This window comes from Cottoperca gobio, chromosome 16, assembly GCF_900634415.1.
Source record: "Cottoperca gobio chromosome 16, fCotGob3.1, whole genome shotgun sequence".
Taxonomy (NCBI): Eukaryota; Metazoa; Chordata; class Actinopteri; order Perciformes; family Bovichtidae; genus Cottoperca; species Cottoperca gobio.
The window spans coordinates 18160609-18182757 of NC_041370.1; the positions used below are offsets into that span (position 1 = coordinate 18160609).

Consider the following 22149-nt stretch of genomic DNA (forward strand, 5'->3'; position numbering starts at 1 on the left):
AGCAACAGGTTCTGTGTGAAGGTAGTCTTCTTTGAGTTGTGCTCTCCTTCTTGGATTTCACTAGTCTGTGTGCTACCTTGCTCCGTGTGTCTCGCTGTTTGTAGCATGATTCTTCAGTCTTAATGAGTTCTGAAGCTATGTGGGTCCTGAAGGGGATTATTGTAGACCCGTGTAACCCTTTAAAGGGAGTTTTGTCTCCTGTGGGCTGCGGCTTTATCTTGCAGGGGCAGTCCCTAATGTTGATGTTGGTCTCTGCGCTGCATGGTCCAGTGACCTGCTAATTTGACATGTTCAAATATGGGCTTGGCTGTTTTTTCCCAGCTGTCAGTGCAGTGCCAGCATGCTACTTTTGATTATTTGTTTAAAAATCTAGTTTGTGTTTAATCACTTTAGCATTTGTAACTATCCAGAGTTTTTCAGACATGGTTAGAAAGATGATGACAAAGGAGGAGGAGCATTTTGAGAGACGTTAACTTAAACTAAAGGTACAGTCTAATACATGTACAATGGAGAACTCTTCAGTGATCTGGCCAACTGAAAGTAAAAGTGAGCTTTTATTACAAAATATGATTAGAAGAGAAATTCTGTTTAAAAATAAATACGAGATTGGTCACTTTGTCGTATTTGGGTCAGTGCATGAGACACAGAGGTTAAACATGTTTATAGTGGCAATTAAGATTAACATTATATGACATTTTAACGCAGGCTGTGCTGGGGTATTGTTTAGAATAACATGGGGGACTTTCTATCCATTGTCCTGGTTTTTGTTTGTTGTCCTTGAAACTGTGTTGTGTGTTGCCCAGCAGCAACCGGGCGGTTCATGAAGCCAGAACTTCAGACGTCTGGCTCCGCCAGGTGTCTTCTGATGCCTCCTTATTAAGTTTTAATCGCATTTCAACTCAAAACTCTTAAGTCACCAAACCTATCTGTTGAGGTAGAACCTGTATAGTTTTTGATTTAACATTACACTTGTTGTGACTTAGATGGGTGCTGGTGAATAAGACTAAACGTGTTTCTTCTCTTTTATCATCTTTCTGGCGCAAGAAAGAAAGAAAGAAAGAGCAAGTGAGTGGCTCTGTCTTAAGTTACCGGCTCTCGGTATAAAACACCAAGAAAACATACAGATCACATTCCAATATTAAGTTACACGTCCAGCTTGGTGTTGTACAGAACACCACACACACACACACACACACACACACACACACACAGGTAAACAGGCTGCACCTTGTGCTATCAAGTGTACTATCTCATTATAGGCCAGATAGCAAACGTATACAAGTAATACATTTTGTGTGTGCGCACGTTCACATATGTATGTTTCCTGGTTGTTGTTGTTTCCATGCTGGTTTGTTCTCTCGGTAACACTCTGTGCCCTAACAACTCGCCCAGGAGAAAAGCTTATGCATGTGGATGTTGTCTGAATCGTGACCAAATACTACCAATTTAGCAAATGCCAGAACATGCTAAAGTAAGATGGTAAATATTATACTTGGTAAAAATGCAGCATGTTAACATGATGACGTCAGCAACTAAATCAAAGTACGGTGTTTAAGTACACAGACCTGCTAGCATGGCTGCAGATGATTAGTGTCGACTCTTGTTCAAGTAGAACCTCTCTAACACCCCTAAGTATGTTTGACATGTGTTGGGTTTATAGAGGGAAACGGTTCAAACCCTGGACCTACTTTGGGGGGGGAAAGAAAGTATGACCAACACGTTGAGTTGCTCTTATTTAATCAAACAAAATGTGAAGCTGCTCTGTGTCATGCATACTCATTGGACCTTGTCTGGCTGGAAAAGAGCAACTCCTTTAATAATGTAAACTATCCTTAACTAAAGCACAACCAACTGATGCCTTGTCAAGTAGCCACTCAGTGCACCGCCTGTGAGGAATGAGGATATGAAAATATTTTTGCATTGGCCAACTCTGTTTTGCGTGAGTGTGTGTTTCCTGCTATGACACCTGAGATGTTGGACATTACACCTCCTCTCTCCAACTGATGATGTTAAAAGTGACTAACAAGACTAAATATACATCCTTCTACTCCGATATATCCTCACCCAGTCATGTTATCTACACTGACGTGGGAATATAACTTCAGAACAACTCAAACCACATTTTCCAATGAACCAATAAAACCAGTCACTCTTGAGGATCAGGGAAATAGTTGAGAACGCCCCTTTTTATGAATGTTTTGCCCCGCACGGAGGTTCATACAGCTGTAGGTGATGTATTCTGTCCACACCCTGTTGTCCGAGCTTTGTATGAGGACGGGAGGAGTTGATAATGACTGTGCTCATGCAGCTGAAGGAGCAGTGCTGGGGTGTGGTTCTTCTTCACATTGCCCGCTGTGTCTGCACTTAGTTACTTATCTTTTCTGAATCACTAGATATGAAAAGTGTGCTGTAAGGTGTATGTGGGTGTGTAGGAACAAGAAAATAGATGGCAGGACGCAAATAAAAGCGCTGTTAATTTGTGTGTGTGTGTGTGTGTGTGTGTGTGTGTGTGTGTGTGTGTGTGTGAGAAACACTGAGAATCTTATATAATCCTAAATTGGGTAATCTGAAGTCAATACTCAGTTGACTCTTTATGTCAATGAGGGTAGAGTAAATATTGGAAACACTTCTTTGTAATGCAATACAATTTAACAGCATCATAACTTTTATCAACATCTCTACAACAGTATTAGACTAATTAGTTTATGTAGGTGTACCTAATAAACTGGTAAACTGGAGTGTATAAGGAAATCTACTTTTTTAGGCAGGTTAACATTTAAACGGTAAAAAAATAAAAAAGCATCAAGTCACACTGGTTATGGTCTACCCTCCATCATATGCCACCACAGGGTTTTTATATACTGTTTGTAGGAGCTAATTAGCGTTCCTGCTATAAGTAGGAACCAATGTTTGTTGACGGTGGTGTTCCGCCGGAAGGTAAACAGTTTTTGACCACATACACACCCGGACACACGCATACACAAGCTGGCTGAGGTAGCGTTTGCTCCACCAGGTTAAGTTATTGTGTGTCTAAATGTCATGTTATGTTTGCTGATGGGAATAAGAAATAAACGGACTGAATGTTCAATTGCAAACATTTTTATCGGAATCTTAATTCAGCAGACACGACAACAAGTGCGTCAATTAGTGCAACAAAGCGGAACCTCGGTGGCTTAAAGCGTTGGCTTCGCCTCTACACCAGTGGTCTTCACTATTTTCTACATGAGAGCCACATTGATAGGACATTACATTATTACATTACATTACAGTTCATTTAGCTGACGCTTTTGTCCAAAGCGACGTACAAAAAGTGCAAACAATCATGGAGATACAACTCCGAACAGCAAGAATCTTGTAAGTACAATAGCTTCAAATAGGTACAATCGTATTAAGTGAACACTGTCTTCAAATAAGCCAGTTTGAAGTGCAACATACAGAAATAATAGAATACAAATTCAACTATTAGCTATAAATAAGCCAAACCAATATAAGTGCAACATACAAAGAACAGAAATACTCCGATGACACTGTGATCGTCAGCCGTGTCAGGAATGGACAAGAGGGGGAGTACAGGAACCTGGTGGAGGACTTTGTGAGGTGGTCCAAGTCGAACCATCTGCAGCTGAACACCTCCAAGTCCAAGGAGATGGTGGTGGACTTCCGAAGGATCAGGCCACACCTACAACCTGTGTCCATCGAGGGGGTCGACGTGGAGGTGGTCAGGTCCTACAAATATCTGGGCCTGCAGCTGGACTACAAGCTGGACTGGACGGCAAATATGGACACTAAAGGGCAGAGTCGTCTGTACTTCCTGAGAAGGCTGGGGTCCTTCAAAATCTGCAAAAAACTACTGTTGATGTTCTACCAGTCTGTGGTGGCCAGCGCTCTCTTCTATGCTGTGGTGTGTTGGGGAGGAAGCAGCAAGAAGAGGGACTCCCTGGTGACAGTAGCAGAGAGAAGGACCCTTGATAAACTGTCATCCATCCTGGACAACGCCCACCACCCTCTGCACAGCACATTCACCCTGCAGAGGAGCGTGTTCAGCGGCAGACTGCTGTCCCTGTCCTGCTCCACAGACAGGCTCAAGAACTCTTTTGTCCCCCTGGCCATAAGACTGTACAACTCCTGCTGGTGATGGCCGGGGGATTCCAACTTTCCAACAATTCAAACTTTCCAAACATTTCATACACTTCAAGCCATCAAACAAAAACAGTGGTCAATGTTGCAGTGTTGTAAAATTACTTTTGTAATTATTTATACAGTCTGTATTTTTACATTTGTATTTATATTGTACAGCCTTTATCGCTTATTTTTAATTTTATTTGTACTTACTTTTTAATGGAGGGGGGGGTGTGTAATGTTAAAAGTTATGTAATGTATAATGTCTTTTAAGCTACTGCATGCCTAAATTTCCCTCGGGATGAATAAAGTATTTATCTATGTCCTGTATACGTCTGTGTGTGGTGGCTCTTCACTGACTCCAGCCTCAGTCCTTGTGAAGCTCCCCCAAATGTTTAAATGGCCTCTTCTTGACAATCCTCTCAAGGCTGCGGTTATCCCTGTTGCTTGTGCACCTTTTCCTTCCACTCAACTTTCTATGGATATGTTTGGATACAGCACTCTGGGAACAGCCAGCTTCTTTAGCAATGACCTTTTGAGGCTTCCCCTCCTTGTGGAGCGTGTCAATGACTTGTCTTCTGAACAACTGTCAAGTCAGCAGTCTTCCCCATGATTGTGAAGCCTGCTGAACCAGATTGAGAGACCATTTAAAAGGCTCAGGAAATCTTTCCAATATTCAAATTTTATGAGATACTGATTTTTGGGTTTTCATTAGCTGTAAGCTGTAATCATCAAGATTAAAACAAAGTATTATAAAATATTTCACTTTGTGTGTAATGAATCCATATAACATATGAGTTTCACTTTTTGAATTAAATTAATGAAATAAATGAACTTTTCCACGATATTCTGATTTATTGAGATGTACCTGTATCTCTCCTGAATTTTGTTATCTTTTTTTTTTGTAACATCTTTTGTCACCTACAGTCAAAAACTCAACAAGGGGAGTGCAGAGTCTTAAATAATGTAAAGAATAACTAAGTTTATGTTGTGATACCTGGGATGAATGTTATATGGTCACACATTTAATACATGGTTTACTGTTGTGATTGATTATTGAGTGCATCAACTGTTCACTCCTTTTCTTTGGGGGGTTTGTATTGATCCTTCTCTCTGTGTCTGCAGTGCTGTGTGCTGACCGGGTGGGCCAGATGACGAAGACCTACAGTGACATTGATGCTGTCACTCGACTGCTGGAAGAGGTAAGATCAGTTAAAGCAGAAAACACACAAAGGACTACAGTATATGCAGACTGTGAGGCCAAATGTTGTGGTCTGAGCATAGGTGGCTTTATGAGGTTCATGGCATCATAAAAGTAGCTGCCGGCGGCTGATATTCAAATCTAAGTAATCCACATCAGCTGCTGGTAAGGAGCTCAGCCGGCTTTCTCGGCATACATAAAACAATGTGAAAACAGTATAGTGTCGTTGTTAAATGAACCATGAAATTCAAAAGCCAGCCATCCATCCATTGGCTAAACATGGTATTAATGATGTTGCATCATCAACAAACGGACCGGAGAACTTTGTACTGACTCCATTGCTGTGGGAAGTTGACTTCCTTTGGTTGACGAAGCATTAATATTCACAATTCAGAGTTTTATTACACTAAGTTGATCCTCCTGATCTAAGTAGGTGTTGCTCAGGAGCAACAGTAATATTGTTATTGATTGCACCCAGACGTACTGAAATACAGGAGTGCCTGGCAGTCATTGTACACTGATAATAAGCTTTTAATTATACAGTAATTCAGTGTAGGGAGTGTTCTGGGGCTCCAGTGGGTTTGCACTTACAAGAGAAATGTGCTGTTGTGGGCAATAAGAGATTGACGTATTAAGTGTCCCTTTTTATTTTGAAGACACTGCGATTGTCCTTGTTGAGTAATGTGGGACATCATGTTTTGTTTCCGTCAACCTCTGTTGTTTATTTCTCCACCTTTTTAAGACTTTTTAAAAGGGTACTTGTGTTGCATTTCCTTACGTTATTCCTAGAAAACAAATGCAGTCATTTTATAGCTCGACATTTTGGGAACCCTGCTCTTTCACTTCCCTGCTGAGGGTTAGAGGAAGAGATCAATACTTACATCAAATGAACCTATTTTCCCATTATGTCAAATCATTAATTGAATGTCTTTGGTGTTAACTGTTTTGCTGCGAGTACACTAAACATAACTTTTATCTCTGTGCAGAAAGAGCGCGACTTGGAGTTAGCAGCTCGCATCGGACAGTCACTGCTGAAGAAAAACAAAGCCCTCAGTGAGAGGAACGAACTGCTGGAGGAGCAAGTGGAGCACATACGAGAAGAGGTACACATCGGTCACTTTGTCAGTTTTATAGGACCCTACAGGTGGTTGGGTATTTCTTTTAAACATCCACAATAACTGTTATTATGTTCGGTCTGCATGGGTTTGGAGCAGTGCATCATTAGAGTTGTAGCCATCTCTCTCTTTCACTGTCCACATAAAGGTATCTCAGTTGCGTCACGACTTGTCCATGAAAGATGAGCTGTTACAGTTCTATACCAGTGCTGCTGAGGAAAGTGAGGGGGAATCTACCACCTCCACACCGTAAGTCTCTTCTCATCCACCTCTCCTCTTCAGTAAAATATTATGCAGTGCAGTTATGCATTGGAATTCATTCTTCTTGTGTGGAAAAATAACGTGATAAATAATACGTAAAATGACAAGCAGTTACTGAATTTGATTGATTGACCTGCTGGTTCACATGTTTCTCTCTCTCGTGTGTGTTTACAGTGTGCGTCCCAGTGAAAACAATGTGTCAACTCCACTTTTTTTCCCCCTGGACTCCTTGCAGAAGAAACTCAAAGATCTGGAGGACGAAAACAAATCATTGCGATCTGAGGTAAACACTCACTCACTCACTTTTCTTTATTGGGGTGATTTATTAATGTAGTATCTATTAGTAATGTCTGTTTTGTTCTATCAGGCCAGTCATTTGGAGACAGAAACGATCTCCTATGAGGAGAAAGAGCTGCAACTCGTCAACGACTGTGTCAAAGAACTCCGTGAGTATTGGACTGGCTGAAGTCATAATGTTATATTTGTCAGCTACTTGCTCCCCCTCTAAAGGCAGTGAGGCAGCAGAGAGGCATTCTCTGTGGCAGATTGTCACTTTTGATGAACACCTGTCGATGTTTCCAGGTGATGCCAACGTGCAGATTTCTACTCTGGCTGAAGAGCTGGCCAGGAAGACTGAAGATGCCTCCAGACAGCAGGAGGAGATCACACACCTCCTCTCTCAGATAGTAGACCTCCAGAAGAAGGCCAAGATGGTATAAACCCTGACAACTCTCTTACTGATCATTTTAATATCTGCTGTCATTATTTGAATATGTTACATTGGTTATTTATATTTTGTTTTATTAATGCTTGTGTGCAATGTAATGAAGCAGAGACGGAATATATTGGATTCAGTGTTTTTTTTATCCTATTTTGTGTTAGTATGCTGTGGAGAACGAAGAGCTGACTCAGCACTTGGGTGCAGCCAAAGACGCTCAGCGACAACTCACTGCTGAAGTAAAGCAATCCACAACATGCTGACTGCCTACGCTATCAATATAACTCTGTATTCTTGGTACTTCTAGAACTACATGTTATATATCCAATATAAAAGAATCATTAACCACACATTTCAGACCTCCATATAACAATTGCAGTACAGTTATATAGTCAAATGTGTAACTAGAACGTCTTCAAGACATACTTTTTCTCACTTAAATCAGGTCTGATTAGTTTTTTCACCCTGAAAATACTTGGATTTGTAATAAAGACTTGAAAGTTATTAGATGCATATAGAGTTAAGGATAACAATCAATGGTTTAATATCAGACATTTAACCAATTAGTTATTCCTTAACTTGTTATGAGAATGTATTTATTGTGTATTCCACTAGCAGTAAGACAATCAAGTGAAAAATAAGCTACACACAATAAAATGTAGCACTGTTTGTTTGCATAACGTAGTTTATTTTTTGTTTATTTTTTTCTCCTTTCCTCCAGTTGCGAGAGTTACAAGACAAGTATGCAGAGTGCATGGAGATACTTCATGAGGCTCAGGAGGAGCTAAAGAATCTGAGGAATAAAACTCTACCGCTCAGCACAACGAGGCGTTTCCATTCTCTGGGTCTGTTCCCGATGGTGAGCTCATGTTCATTAATGTCTGTTAGTGTCCCATGCTCTCAGTTGCTACAAAATCATTTGACCTTGTCTTTGTTTTCTTCCCCAGGACTCTCTGGCAGCAGAAATAGAGGGCACCATGAGGAAGGAACTTCAGATGGATGATCCAGATGTAGAAGAGCAGAGGTTTGGCTCACCTTAAAAAGAAAACATGGACAGGGTTGTTAATGACTAACTTCGCACAGAAATGGTTAACACGTTTCAACAATCAGTTACAAAGTTGGTATACAAGAAGCTTAAAATGTTCAGTCACATCTCTCATACTAGCTCATCAAGTCATACCTAAAAAAACATGGGAGTTTCCCCATATTTTATAAAAGGTATCAGGCCATTGTTTGAAAGCTAATTGTAATTTCTCTCAGGCAAGATATTGAGAGCTTGAGAGAGATTTAGACACTGACTTGTATAGGGCTTTCTTGTTTTTGTTTTTAAAGATGTATGTTTAGCTTGAAGAAAACTTTGGATTATTGGCAAAACTCTCAATTCAATATACATGTGATCATGTTTCTCCAGACTGCACCCAAAGCGAGTGTTCCAGACGGTGAAAAACCTGAACCTGATGCGTCAGCAACGTTCATCGCTCGCCTCCTCCCTCAACATCCCGGGCTCCAATCAGACATCATGCCTCACCTCAGAGCGCTCCAGCAGAGTGGGCACTCCGCCATCCAACTCTATATATGGTAGCGAGACGGGGAGTGGGATCATCCTGGACAACAGGACTAGCAGTATCCTGGAGGGTCCAGACGATGGGTACGGACAGATCCACTCTGCAACACACATTTGACATTGTACTCTCTCTGTACCGATGTGAAGTTATTTCTTGTTTCTTTCTTATTGTCTCAGTAACTAAGAGGATGCAATTCACTTATTGGTAACCTTGGTGTTTGTTAGGACTTGTGTATCTGTTTGGTGCCTAGTAACTCTAGCCTAAGTTTTAGGTTTTAGTCATCAGCTTTACAAAAATCAAAGAGACATATTGCTTTTAAAAATCTTCACTGAAACCAAACAATGTCAATGATGTCCCCTCCCCCAGGTCAGAGGACTCTAACAAGCGTCCCCCTGGAACCCCAGGGACCCCGGGCAGCAGGGACCTGGAGGCAGCCCTGCGACGTCTGTCCCTCCGCCGCGACAACTACCTCTCAGAAAAACGCTTCTTCGAGGATGAGAGGGAGAGAAAGCTAGCTTACCTGGCCAAAGACGACGAAAAGGGAGGCGAAGGGAGTAGCGGAGGTCCAGGGACACCGACAGAGAGCCTGCTGTCGCTGTGCTCACATCCCTCCTTTGGAAGCGTCTGGTCGGGGTACTCATTCTCAGCGAGGTCCTACCTGCCGGACAAGCTGCAAATTGTAAAGCCGCTAGAAGGTGATTATTCCTCTCAGAGACACAAGTCCTCTAATCCTCCACATAATGAAAAATTGAGTCAAAATCAGAATGCCTCGCACAATGCACATTTTGAAAAAACTCAACAAAGTCAAAACCAGAGCCGGGTACAAAATTCAAATAGTAGTTTTCTACACACTCAGATGAGTCAGAGCCAAGCCCTTCAGAACCAGCAGCAGAATCAGTATCTGTTTTTTCATCACATCAGTCAGTCCAAAATCTTTCTGAGTGCCTCACAGGATCCTAAGACCCTGCAGAGGAGCTCCAGTTTGTCGGAGCTGAGCAGCCTGCGGAGCTTGCAGCCTCACCTCAGAGCTCTGCTGGATGTGGTGGATCAACAGGAGGGGAGTTTAAATCTCCAGCACTCCTTTTACTTCCGACACACACAGCCACGCTGCTGGTTTGAAATATAGAATACTGGACAGCCTGCTGTGTGCTGCTTGTTTGAAGCATATGGCTTGTAAAAGAGATATAGATAATATAGATTTGAGCTGTATATCTTTCTCAAGGCAGATTTGAGTGTTTGTTTTTCAAACCTTTGAGAAATGCAACCGGTATGAAAATGTATATCATACCATAAAGGGATATATATTGTATTTGTAGTGAGTGAGTCAGTATGTGGTACTTTAAATGGCACTTGGTGTATTTTTGAACACAAAAATACCTTGTTTTTTTAATAGAGGATCTTTATTATCCTATAACTATTTATTTCCATACTGTATTGGTTGTGGAGTTAAAGTGTTAATATATTTGCAGTCAGATATTTATTCCCACAATGTGGTCGTAGTAGAAAGTGAGTAGTTAAGATACAATTGTCTCCCCATATCCCAACATTATTGAGTCGGGCAAAATAATCAGCAACAGACTTAAACCTGAAGATATTTTTAGCCTTACAGCATTAATGACTTTGAAAATTATTTATTATAAGAAAGACCAAAATTGTGAAAAACTGCTGTTACAGAGCTATTTCCTGTTTTGTTGCACCACCTAGTGCTCAAACACAGCACTACACCACTGCCCTGGTGAAGCAGCATAATGTGCTTCAAGTAAAGGGGCAGAAACAGACAATGTGTCGATGTATAAATACAAGTCTAATGATGGTTGGTTAAGATGTGAATAATAATCTCTTATTTCACGGTGAGTGTTCTGCAGTCATAATTATATCATACATAATATTTCTGGCTGCTGTCAGAGGACAATCCTTTACCCATTTAAAGGCAATAGTCCAGAAATGACACTATTAAGAAACCAATAATTTGACGGTATTCTTACTGCGTGAGCCTTTTTATTGTAGAGAAACCAATCCACAGACTGTTCTGCTACATTAGTGCCATACTACTGTATGTACTATCCATCCCTTTCACTCACTTTCTTTGCTCTCCTTTTTCTTTGGTTGCGTCTTGTCGTTGCACTTTACTTCATTTCTGTTCAACTTGTCTCTTTCCTTTGTTGAAGATCTCTTGAATAAAATCTTACTAATTTTCTCACCTTCCCTTTTCTCTCATTCTTTTTGTGTTGGTCTTATGAGTTTGTGTACTGACATCTTTCAAAGGACCTTCATGTTTCAGAAGATAAACAACCGTTCATTGGACTTGAAATTTACTAGATGCAGGGCAAGACAATGACTACTGTCACTGCACTATGTGTGACGGGCTGTATCTACTGCATGAAGAGCATACAAGATATGCCTTTGCCTGTCGGAGTACATGTATATGTGAGGTGGATTGTGTGACTGTTTATATGCATGATGCTCCACTCTGGTGCATGTGTCTCTACCATCTGCTTGCCCTTATATGTGTTTATATACAGTATGTCTGCCAGTAAACAGCTAGAATATATATTTTTACACATTTACTGAAGAGATGTGTCAGTATGTCTACCTAACTAAAGTATAGTGTGTTTTTAGATGCAGCATATAAAGGGTGACATTGATGGTGCCCTGGTACCTGGTAGAGCGGGCAGGCCATGTAGAAAAGGATGAGTCCTTTCTGCAGCGGCCCTTTTCTGCATGTCATCCCCTCGCTCTCTCCCTTAATCTCAACGGTTTAAAAAGCCAAAAAAGGAATCTTTAAAAAAAAAAAGGAAATCTAATAAATGAAGCTCATGTAATTTGGGTTGGATCGCTGCACACAGTTCAGTGAAGCAGGCCTGTGACTGTAGGATTGTAGTTTCATAGCTATACCAAAATGCACATGTTAAGGTATGATTTAATCTAAGATAAAAGTGCTAAAGCTAATCGCTAGTAATTTGTATTTCAGGGTTAAAACATGGAACATCTCCCATTATTACCACCAACACTCCCACTGTTCTGAGGACAATATATCATTTTGATAAGATGCATTTGTGGCAGAGAGCATCTTAAGACAGATTTACATAACATGAGTTTTTCTCTGACCTTCTTTTCCCAGGCTCTGCTACTCTTCATGCATGGCAACAGTTGGCTCAACCGCACATGGGCGCTCTGCTGGATCATCGGCCCGGTGTGGTCACGAAGGGCTTCCGCACTTTAGAACTTGAGCAGGAGCAGGAAGAAGGCTGGCAAATGGACCAACCGGAGGAAGACGAAGTTTCATGTGACTCTGCCTTGTCGGGAGAGAGCTCTGCTCCCATGGATGTGCCTCGCTCTACCTCTTCTCCCGCTGTCTGCCTCAACACAAATGGAGACATCTATGACAATAGCCAATCAGAAACATTGCAAGGAGACATGTGCAGGGCTAGAGAAGCCATTCAAGTAAAAGATGGACACTGTTGCCAAAATGCCCCTTTCCTTCTCCAGCTCCTCCCCTTCTTCTTCTCCTCTCACCTCTTCTTCCGAGATGAACGGGCACGTGGATTTCAAGGAGCTCCAGGCCTTACAGGCTGCCTCAGTGGACCGTATGTCTGGTGAGGGAACGCTTAGCTGAGGTCACTGCACCCACCCTTGTAACCCTGGAGAATAGAGATAAAGGGAGGGGTGGGAGGGTGAAGGGTTGGGGATGCATTCACTGGACATCTCACAACCCCAATGTGACATCCCTTCCTGCACCATCACGCTCATGTGCACACACCTGCACACCCCCACCCATCCAACCGGCAGTCCTTGTGTGTGCAGCCATCGAACCCCATCAAAACAGAGTACATGTTTTTGTTGTTCATTAATTTACATCTTCATACATCTTCCTTCTCCTTTCACTGTCACACTTTGCTTTATTTCAACCAATCACACTTATTTTCCACTCTTCCCCCTTACGATCCTCTTCACTCTCTCTTGACCTGCAGCACAGAAGTGTTTGTTGCTTGGTGTAACTCGTAGAAATTAGATTCAGGAAATAGTTTGGCACTTTTTCTTCTAGCAGTTAACACTGAAACACCAGTGCACCTCACAAACTCATGCATGCAGCAATATCATGGCTTGGGTCCAGTATGTGGGCACATACGTGTATATCAGGTGTTATCATTGCAGCTGTCCAAGTCACATGAACACATGACACCCAAGGCTGGTTTATATTGGAGTTGACTCGTATCTTTGGTGTACAGCGGGGTCACCTTCGATATAGGATTTATGGATTGCAGACATGAAACAAGGGTTAACATGTTAAAGTGAGAATATCCTGAAATAAGAAACCCCCATATCAAACTACCTAAGCACAACCTAGGACAATTTGATGACACTGAAAATCTGAAAACTCGATGACCCTATTCCATTAATAAGTCTAAGCCCGTGTTTCAGCAGCTGGATGTGTAACAGAAGACTGTTCCACAACATGACTACACTATGAAAAAGAAAAGGAGCTTCTGGCAACATTATTTACTCAAAACACTTTTAACATTAACGCACGGGCCCTGTTATTATAGCTATGCTGAGTAGGTACCATTGTCATCTGTGAACACAAGTATTGAGACATTGATATTGAGCTTCTGTTTTACCATTTTAAATTCTTACGTGAGTTTGAGGAATACTCAAAATGACACTGTAACAAGGATGACGCGTGAAGTTTCATAACAGAAGAGTCAAAAAGTCTTGTTTGAAAACGGGAACTTAAGTTTGCCAGCACTCCTCATTGGTGAAGGGATTACATAAACTTTCTTCCAAATTTACAAATGTCTAAAAAGCAAAGAAATGTTGAGCAAAACGTTTTGATCCTGAATGTACTACAGAGCACACATTCTTTGCAAAACTCTACATTTCAGACATTGCACGTACAATACAGTCAGCCCTATTCCTCATCTTTCCCATAATATTTAATGGAGAATATAATCAAAGGCAATAGTTCAATGCGTCAGACAGTGACCTTCAGTTTAACAGTTCTGCTTTTCCATTTGACTGGTGGGTTTTTTATTCTGCTGCATCTGTATTCTTTAGGTATTCTCTTGCCTTGTGAATTATTCTGCCTAATACACATGTAGGACATTATGCCAGATGCATCTGGGTGTAATGATCCATACAATGTGTGTTATACCTTACTCTCCTCTTTTTTCTAAAAAACTAAAAGATGTGGTCAACATGTTTAGATGGACTAAACTGACTAGGCTGTAAAAAAGCGCAATTGTTCAAGTCTGTCTTAAAAACAGTCAGACATCCATATGGACACAGAACCAGTTGTGACTTGTGATCGTTCCTTCTGTTCACACTGGCCATTAAAAGATCCCTTCCTCATATCCTTTCAATGTAAGTGATAATAATAATACATTAGATTTGTATAGCGCTTTTCTAGAAACTCAAAGATGCCCTCGTTCCATGAAAATATACTTTCCAAAGTTTATCTGACATTATTTTAAAGCTTCATTAGTCTGAGTTTGTCAATTTAACTTACAGTGAATAACTTCCAAAGTTAGTTTTTTCAACATGAAATTCCCACTTGCACTGCCAGTATGAACTGGAAGAATGAGTACAGTGATTGTAAGCAACACAATATCATGAAACTGCTGTTAGCAAACGTGCCTAACTGTGTTCCCACGGTGCACACCCAATCATCACTTCACTGTCTTATAAATGATGGAGATGATGCATGCTGCTGCTTTTGATTGGGGTCTCATACTAATGATGGTAAAGGTTTTCTCCACTGTGTGTACAGTGTTGCTTGGTTCCCTTTGTCTAAGTACTAACAGCCTTCTCCTCTCTTCTCTAGTTAATTTCCCAGGAAAGTGTATGTCCCATACAAGCTCGACATACACCTTCACCACCTGCAGGATTCTCCACCCCTCTGATCAGCTGACCTCTGTGTCCCCAAGGTAAACCTCTTCATTACCAGAGTACTTTGTATTACTGTTGAACTGTGTTCAGGTTTAAATGTCTGCAGTATTGTTTAGTCCTTGGTTTGTACAATTGAGTGTAGTGTGCTATTATGAACACAAGATGGCAGATGAAGTTATTTTTCTACCTGGATTCCATTTTTGCATTAAAGTTTTACCAAATGGCACATTAAGGAGAGAGAGCTGCTGCTAAATCAAGAAGCCTTATGTTGAAAATAAAGACCAGAAATGCCTTATAATGTTATCTACGGTAGCCCTAAAAGGTAACGAGGCAAGTGAGAATAATGCTGGTGATCCATCTAAATCTGGTTCATGAGTTAAGAACAGCTAAAAGAAAAAAGCTTGTGCAGGGATGATCTAAGTTCATGATCTGTGAAACGGGAGGAAATTGGCCAGTGATCATTTTTCTAAGTTACTTAATACTTATTAATGTCTTTCTCTAATTCAGATTAGCGCCAATTGAGATACATTTTTAGCCAAAAAGAAAGATGGTAATGTGACATAACTTGCTAACACACTATATATGTATGCATACTTTGTATTTAGAGTGCATTGAGAAATTGAGACTTCACTGGAAGAAAACATGAAATCTTTTAGTCCCATCTAGAACATGGGGTATTGTACACTTCAGCGTCTTGTGGCTAGTTGAGTATTACAACAACAAACACACCAAAAGTTACTTGGAAAACATATCCTAAACACACTTGCCTCACTGAGCTCTTTGAACTAAGTCTCCACTGTGTACTGTACATGAAATAGCTGCTTCTCAGCCAAAGAGCAAATCCCGCTCTTGTTCCCCTCCTATAGATTTTGAGGCAGGGCTACTTTGATGCCTCAGCACCTGGCTGACTTCATACTCTCTGTGTCCCTGCTGTCTGATTGGCCTTGGCAGGTCATGTGATGAGGAAGATGAAGTGGAGTTGTATCATATGGCTGTCATGGCCGGAGTAGAGCAGACCCATTGAGTGTACCCTCTGGGATGCACATGGGTGAGGCAATGCATGAGAGTGCATTTCTAAGACTGTGGGTGTGTGTGAACCACAATAACAAAAGATTTGACCTAACTGCCCAGATAGTCACGTCATTGTGGGCCTACATGTAGTTTGCCTCTAATGCTGCCTTGTCAACATGTTCCAACTAACAATCCAGCCTCTGACGATGCTATGAGTCATATCACTGGTCAAATCTAACTTGGTCAGGATTTAAGCATGGAGGCTCTTTCTTGCCCACAATATATTGTGGAAATCATCATCTAATCTAATCTAATCATACCTTTCAGAGCTCTTAACCACTGTAGCTCTTAATTCAGCAAAAGGAACTGGCTCAGGTGTCATCACGTCACTTTAATCTGGTTTTTGACTGGAAGTATACGTATACGTGGGTGGAGATGGTAACCCCTGGCTGGCCTCTGGCATCATTGAATGTATATACAGTATACATAAAACCACTTTTCCCATGTGACCCAAGGACCAGATAAAGGTCAGGTGACGGCACCTGAGTCAGTTCCATTTGCTGGATGAAGTGGACTTTTGTTACTTATAAGTGCAGCGAATTCTCTGTATAAAATGTGTCCGTAAGCCTTGATGCTCCTGACTGGTTATTTCAAATAGATTATTACAGACAATGGGGCTCAGTTGCCCCAATAGGAAAACTTTTTAATTCCTGCATGGCTATGTTCAAGGTTGTGTTCATATAATTTTTATTGAGTCTTAATTGTCACTAAAAGCCAAGACTTGATAACTCATGTCCACTCATCTCTGTCCCGTCACCCATCACCTACTGTTTCTCATGCTCCATGCACACCCAATGCTTCCTCCCTCTCTCTCTCTCTCCCCTTACTCTTCCATCTCCAGCTCAGCTCTGGCGTCTTGTCAGAGCAGTGCTTATATCGGCACCCCTACCCCCAACTCCTCTCCTATACCCTTCTCTACCCCACCTACACCTTCCTACACCCCCTGCTGCACCCCACGCCGCCTCTCCCTTTCCAACTCACTAGCCGAGTCCTCCACCAACCTTCGTGACTCCACCAAGACCACCAGCACTTCCCTCGGCCTGGTGCACCTCCTGCTGGAGCATGGGATTTCTGCCTCAGTGTATGACCCCCGCAGCTGGGACCGAGGGTTGGACGTCAGCGGTGCTTCAACACCCGTGGGAGGAGCGCAAGCGCAGAGGAGCACCAACGCACCAGAGGAGGCTGAACACAGACGGGTGGCAAAACGCCCGGACACCCTCCTCCTCCTGCAGCCCTCCACCCCGCCCAACTCCCCTCGTTCCAAATCTGCCTCTTCTACCACCACACGACCAGTCTTTCAGTTCAGCCCTTCCACCGATGACCCGCCCTTTTTTGACACCTTCCTTGCCTCGAAGCCAGCTCGTACCATTCTGAGGGAAGTGCTGGGGGAGGCGGAGAAGGAGCAAGGCGGGCAAACAGATGATGACAGCCAAACAGAGAAGCTGAACCTGCGACTTGTGGACAAACTGAAACGTTTCCGCACCCTCACCCATCACACTGCTTCTGCTTCATCTGCAAATACTCTATTAGCCCCCTTTGGCTCTACTGTACTGGGGAACACTGGACTGGGTGGGGGGCTTCCAGGTTTGAATGCAGGGTTGAGGAGAAATCGAAGCTATCCTGCCATGGTAGGGGCTAGTATGGCTATGAAAGACCCAGGAGGACCCCCTAGCGCAGAGCTAGTCATACCACATATGATGCAAACCCCCCACACAATGTCCACACAGGAAATGAACAAAATGCAAACAAATCCCACCCTGGCCATACACATACCACAGACGCTACATGAACTGGAAACAGTCACACCACAGACTATAAAGCAGAGACATGCCAGGCCAAATGACGGACTGTGGCAATTAACAGGCAATGACCAACACAGTGAAGATGAAACTGGGACATAATGGGAGATATTCAGTGTATTGGCTCATATTACAACACACTGCAATTAGCATTTTATGTGTACACACACATTTACAAAGCCAAATACCCTACATGACTACAGACATCCTTTAGCTAGAGTGATGAACAGTGCAGTCCACATAGACTCAACAACAAGCCATCTCTCCTCCTAACCAGTCCAGACTCCAACTCATTTATTGAAACAATCAGCGGATGTAAGCTGAATGAAATGCTGGTGAATGAAGCAGTAGTCTCTGACACTGTTACACTATTATACTCATAAACAGTCAGTTGCCTTCCTCTGTGTCCATTGTAATTGTATATTGTAGATGCAATATACTGTGTCATATATAGTATGATATTAAAGCCCCAATCTGGTGGAAGTACTGCACAGCTTTCTCACTCTCATTTTCCTTCTCAACCTGACTTTTGAAAATGTACTGTACTGGCCCGAATATAATTATATTTTACCCAGGGCTACACAGTTATGCATTCAGTCAGCAGATGTTACTGTTACTGCACTTTAAGATAGTCCCGTGTCATGGGTCGTCTGTAGCCTTAATGTCGCTAGGCGAGCGAGTTATTACCGTGACGTGGCAACTCAAATCTCCAGAGAGCATTATTGACCATCATAAAACGACACATCTGTAGTCTTTAGCTTTTGAATGAAATATTTGTAAAAGTGCACAAAGTGACTACTCTGTGAGTCATGTCATCCCAGCGTTCAGTCTAATGTACGAACTGGCAGATCATTTTAAAGCCAACCAGGAAGAGAACATTCTCTCCCGATGTAAAGATTCAGCCAAGAAAAGCTTTCTGCTAGTCCTGAATGAGGCAAGCCTGTTACCAGAGCCTTTTTGTAGGAGTAGGATTATGTTGGATTAATTTTGTTATTTTTACTGTACTGTTTTTGTATTTAAATGTGGCAATACATTCAAATATGGTTAATTTTCCTACTTTGTTTCATTTAAAATGCAAAACATTGTAATTTTATATTCGGGCCATGATGGTATTTTAAAGCCCTTAATTGCACTGGAGTTAAATGGAAGTTATATTGTCACACACAGTGACATTGGCACTAGAGATTATTTTCTACCAGCAACTTCTTTTCCTCTCTCTGTATGTATGTTATCTGTCATTTCAAAAATAATCCAGATTGGGACTTTAATGTGTGATCTGTTCTTACGTGCCTAGAATCAGCTAACATACTGCATCTCATTGGAGTATGGGGTTGTATTATTTGATTACTTTATAAAATCATTGTTAAGATTAATGTATTTGCATCTGAAACTGCTGAGGCTCCCCACATATGCTATTTTTTGTCTCCTAAGGAGTTAGAGTTGATTTATATTCCACAGGGACGTGTAGCACATAAACAGATCAGCTCCAGCTATACAGACACCTGATGAACACTGTGACGACAGAAAACACGAGACTTGCTTCGTCAGATTCACTTTTCTTCCCCCACATTGCCCGTGTAAACCTGGATCCTGGATGGGTGAAAAAAATAGCAATATTAAGCATTATAAAACTTGTGTGTTTCTGAATGTAACTGTACAAAGGAGTGCCACTTGAAATATCCAAATGTTGGTTTTAAAGAGAAAGACGTTTTTGGTTTCGCTGACCCAGTTCCAGTGTCCATCCTCGGGAGCGCCCAGACATTTGGTACACTTTCTGTAATTCTAACTAGGCTATAGTTATAAAAAGAGAGAAACTAAGTTTTATTAACCCATATTTGAAATATGACTCATAAAAATGGATCCTTGCACACATGCTGATCATGTAGGTGTCAGTTAAAGTCTGAAGCTGGACATTGGGATTGGGCCACTGTACCACTGTCTGAATGGATGGCTCTGATGCTGGCAGTGATCTGTTGAAATCCTTAATTATTAAGGGGTTAAACTAGCAATGTTATTGAGTGAGAGATTAATAATCATTACATATATTTATTAGAAGAACAAATAACTGAATGCCCATTGTACATGTTAAAGGGAAGACTTTTGCAGATTGTATTTATATTTTTAACAGTCGCACTGACATTTTTCATTGTATAGTTTATGTTAAGGGTTAAATGATAAACATTTCTCTGGCATAGTAAAATGACTTGCATTTAGCGGTCTACAAGTACATTGATGCTACCCATAACTTCATAACAGTTGCACGTTTGGGGAAAAAACAAAACAATTCACAGTATTTAAGATGGCAACACTGAAGCGACAAGGAGCTGGTGTGTTTGTGTGTGTGCTTGCTTTTCTGTGTCAATTGAATCATCTGAATGTAAGTTATTACAAACGGTAAACCTGCTGTAGGGCCATATGTTTGTGTACAGTATGTTGATTTATCTTCAGTTTCTGGTAACCTCGGAAGGGGAGCTATTCTTACATTGTAAATGTATGCAACACATGTAGTCATGCTAACTTTTTTCATTAAAAGATAAAAACAGAACACAAATACAGAGAATGAAGTTGTTTATTTTCAGTAACGAGGGAAAGAAACGTTTGTGTTCAGGGACTGAAGTGTTCTATTCTACAGAACATACTGCCGTCAATAAAAAATAAATACATAAAGAATGACTTGTTTGCCTCATTCTGCAAAGAATAATAATGCAGTAATGTATTGTGAGTCCAACTTTACTTATCTTTGAGGATGTGAATGTTTTTAAACGTTTGGCTCAGGGAAGTTCGCTCATACGCCCTCTGCTGTAGAGGTCTGGGAACAAGTTTTCAGCAGTGAATAAAGCATGAAGCATCACATGAATCCCTCCTACTGTACGGCGGGGGGATCAGTATTACATTAATCAGAACAATTTCCCGATATATGCCACAATATGGCAAAAGCATTAAGGGACCATCCCACTACAAGGCGATAAATGATATTGAATCATTGCCTCCCATCTGGACTTCTACAGCTTCCTGCGTCTGCCACCAGACCTCTGCAGCTCGTCCAGGCCGCTCATGTTCAACCTCTCCAAGTCTTCCCATAACCCTCCTTCATTCACAACACTGGCTCCCTGGTAGCGCTTGCATTCGAGTATGCAGTGCATTTAAGGGAACGACTCCGTCCTATCTCCAAGACATTGCCAAGCCTTACACTCCTGCACTCTTCGACTCAGCCACTCCTTCTCCTTTGGGCACAAATAAGCAGCAACAGAAAATCAAGAAATTCTGGATGTGGGTGATCAATAAAATCACGTATGATAGAAAAGTCAATAAAGACATGATTAAAAGCCAATTCCCTCTGTCCAGAGATTGTTACATTGTTAATTTAATGGGTCTGTGTAGAAAATGTCCTTATCCATTCTGATTCTTAGTATTTACTTTTTACTCTGGCAGTTTTGTTCATTGAAATGCCTCAATTCATAAACATAAAACTGTATATTGATGCGGTTATTGGTTCCTGTGAGTAGCACAGAAGACTACAGTGCATTGAGTAACTTTAGTAGCTCCATTCCAGTCACAGCTTTGTACCACAGGGAGGCAGTGTGTCTCAGAGAACAGGACTGGCAGCTGGTGTAAACACAAACCACAGCCAACTCTAAGCCAGCTCTGGAAGATTAAGAAATGCAAATGTTGGTCTAGCAAATCCATATGTGCTCCTCCTGGCGTCACAATGAAGCTCTGCAGAACTTTCAGTTCATCCATCCTGTCCGGGTGTCTCAGTGAAGACGATCAGACAACACCACTGTGTGCACTACCACACTCTTTCTCTTTGATTATAAACAATGTATCACATTTTAAATTATTTGAATTATCTATTAAATAATATTGATTATGTCCTCTTTCTTAATAAACTGATTCCCAAACCAAGAGTTGTAAAAGCAGAGAGACAAAGTGAGAGATGGTGGAGAGGACGACAGAAAGCAAGACCACTGTTAACCTGAAGGATGGGCAGAGAGATGGAGATGAGATTTAAGAGAAGGGACAGATGGATTTAGGCAACACTTGATGCTTATGAAATGTTTTTTGATGCTTAGTGGAGGACTAGCAGTTGTGTGCGGCCCCACAGGGGACATGAAAACATTCTGAAGAATTGAAGCAGTCAGTCAGGTTGTTACGTAAGAGATGTTAATAATCTCCTTTAAGTTAAAATACCCTTAAAACTGATTCATAGAAACTGATCTGTCCTTAGGTAAGTAAGTCTGGATCTCCACTGGGTTCTTCTACTTTAGCTGCCGTTTATGCTTCCAAGCTAACATCACTAACGAGACTCTTGGGCACGGAGTAATTAACAGCAGCTCGGAGAGAAGTTCCACTTTGGCGACAAGAAGTGTGATCATGTCCTCAAGAGGTGAAGCATGATGGGCTGCAGAGCCAA

General features: G+C 41.5%; 1 protein-coding gene across 1 annotated transcript in view; it reads left to right on the forward strand.

Moving 5' to 3' along the window:
- Positions 1 to 20402, forward strand: part of trak1a (trafficking protein, kinesin binding 1a) — a 38108-nt gene extending 17706 nt beyond the window's left edge. Inside the window, 15 exon segments of the mRNA XM_029450962.1 lie at positions 5245 to 5321; positions 6307 to 6423; positions 6584 to 6684; positions 6871 to 6979; positions 7064 to 7142; positions 7279 to 7409; positions 7579 to 7653; positions 8136 to 8273; positions 8362 to 8438; positions 8826 to 9062; positions 9346 to 9674; positions 12101 to 12438; positions 12440 to 12575; positions 14801 to 14903; positions 16778 to 20402. Of these exon segments, the coding sequence (XP_029306822.1) occupies positions 5271 to 5321; positions 6307 to 6423; positions 6584 to 6684; positions 6871 to 6979; positions 7064 to 7142; positions 7279 to 7409; positions 7579 to 7653; positions 8136 to 8273; positions 8362 to 8438; positions 8826 to 9062; positions 9346 to 9674; positions 12101 to 12438; positions 12440 to 12575; positions 14801 to 14903; positions 16778 to 17837 (3081 nt within the window). The 5' untranslated portion in view covers positions 5245 to 5270 and the 3' untranslated portion in view covers positions 17838 to 20402.
- The last annotated feature ends 1747 nt before the right edge of the window (positions 20403 to 22149 follow it).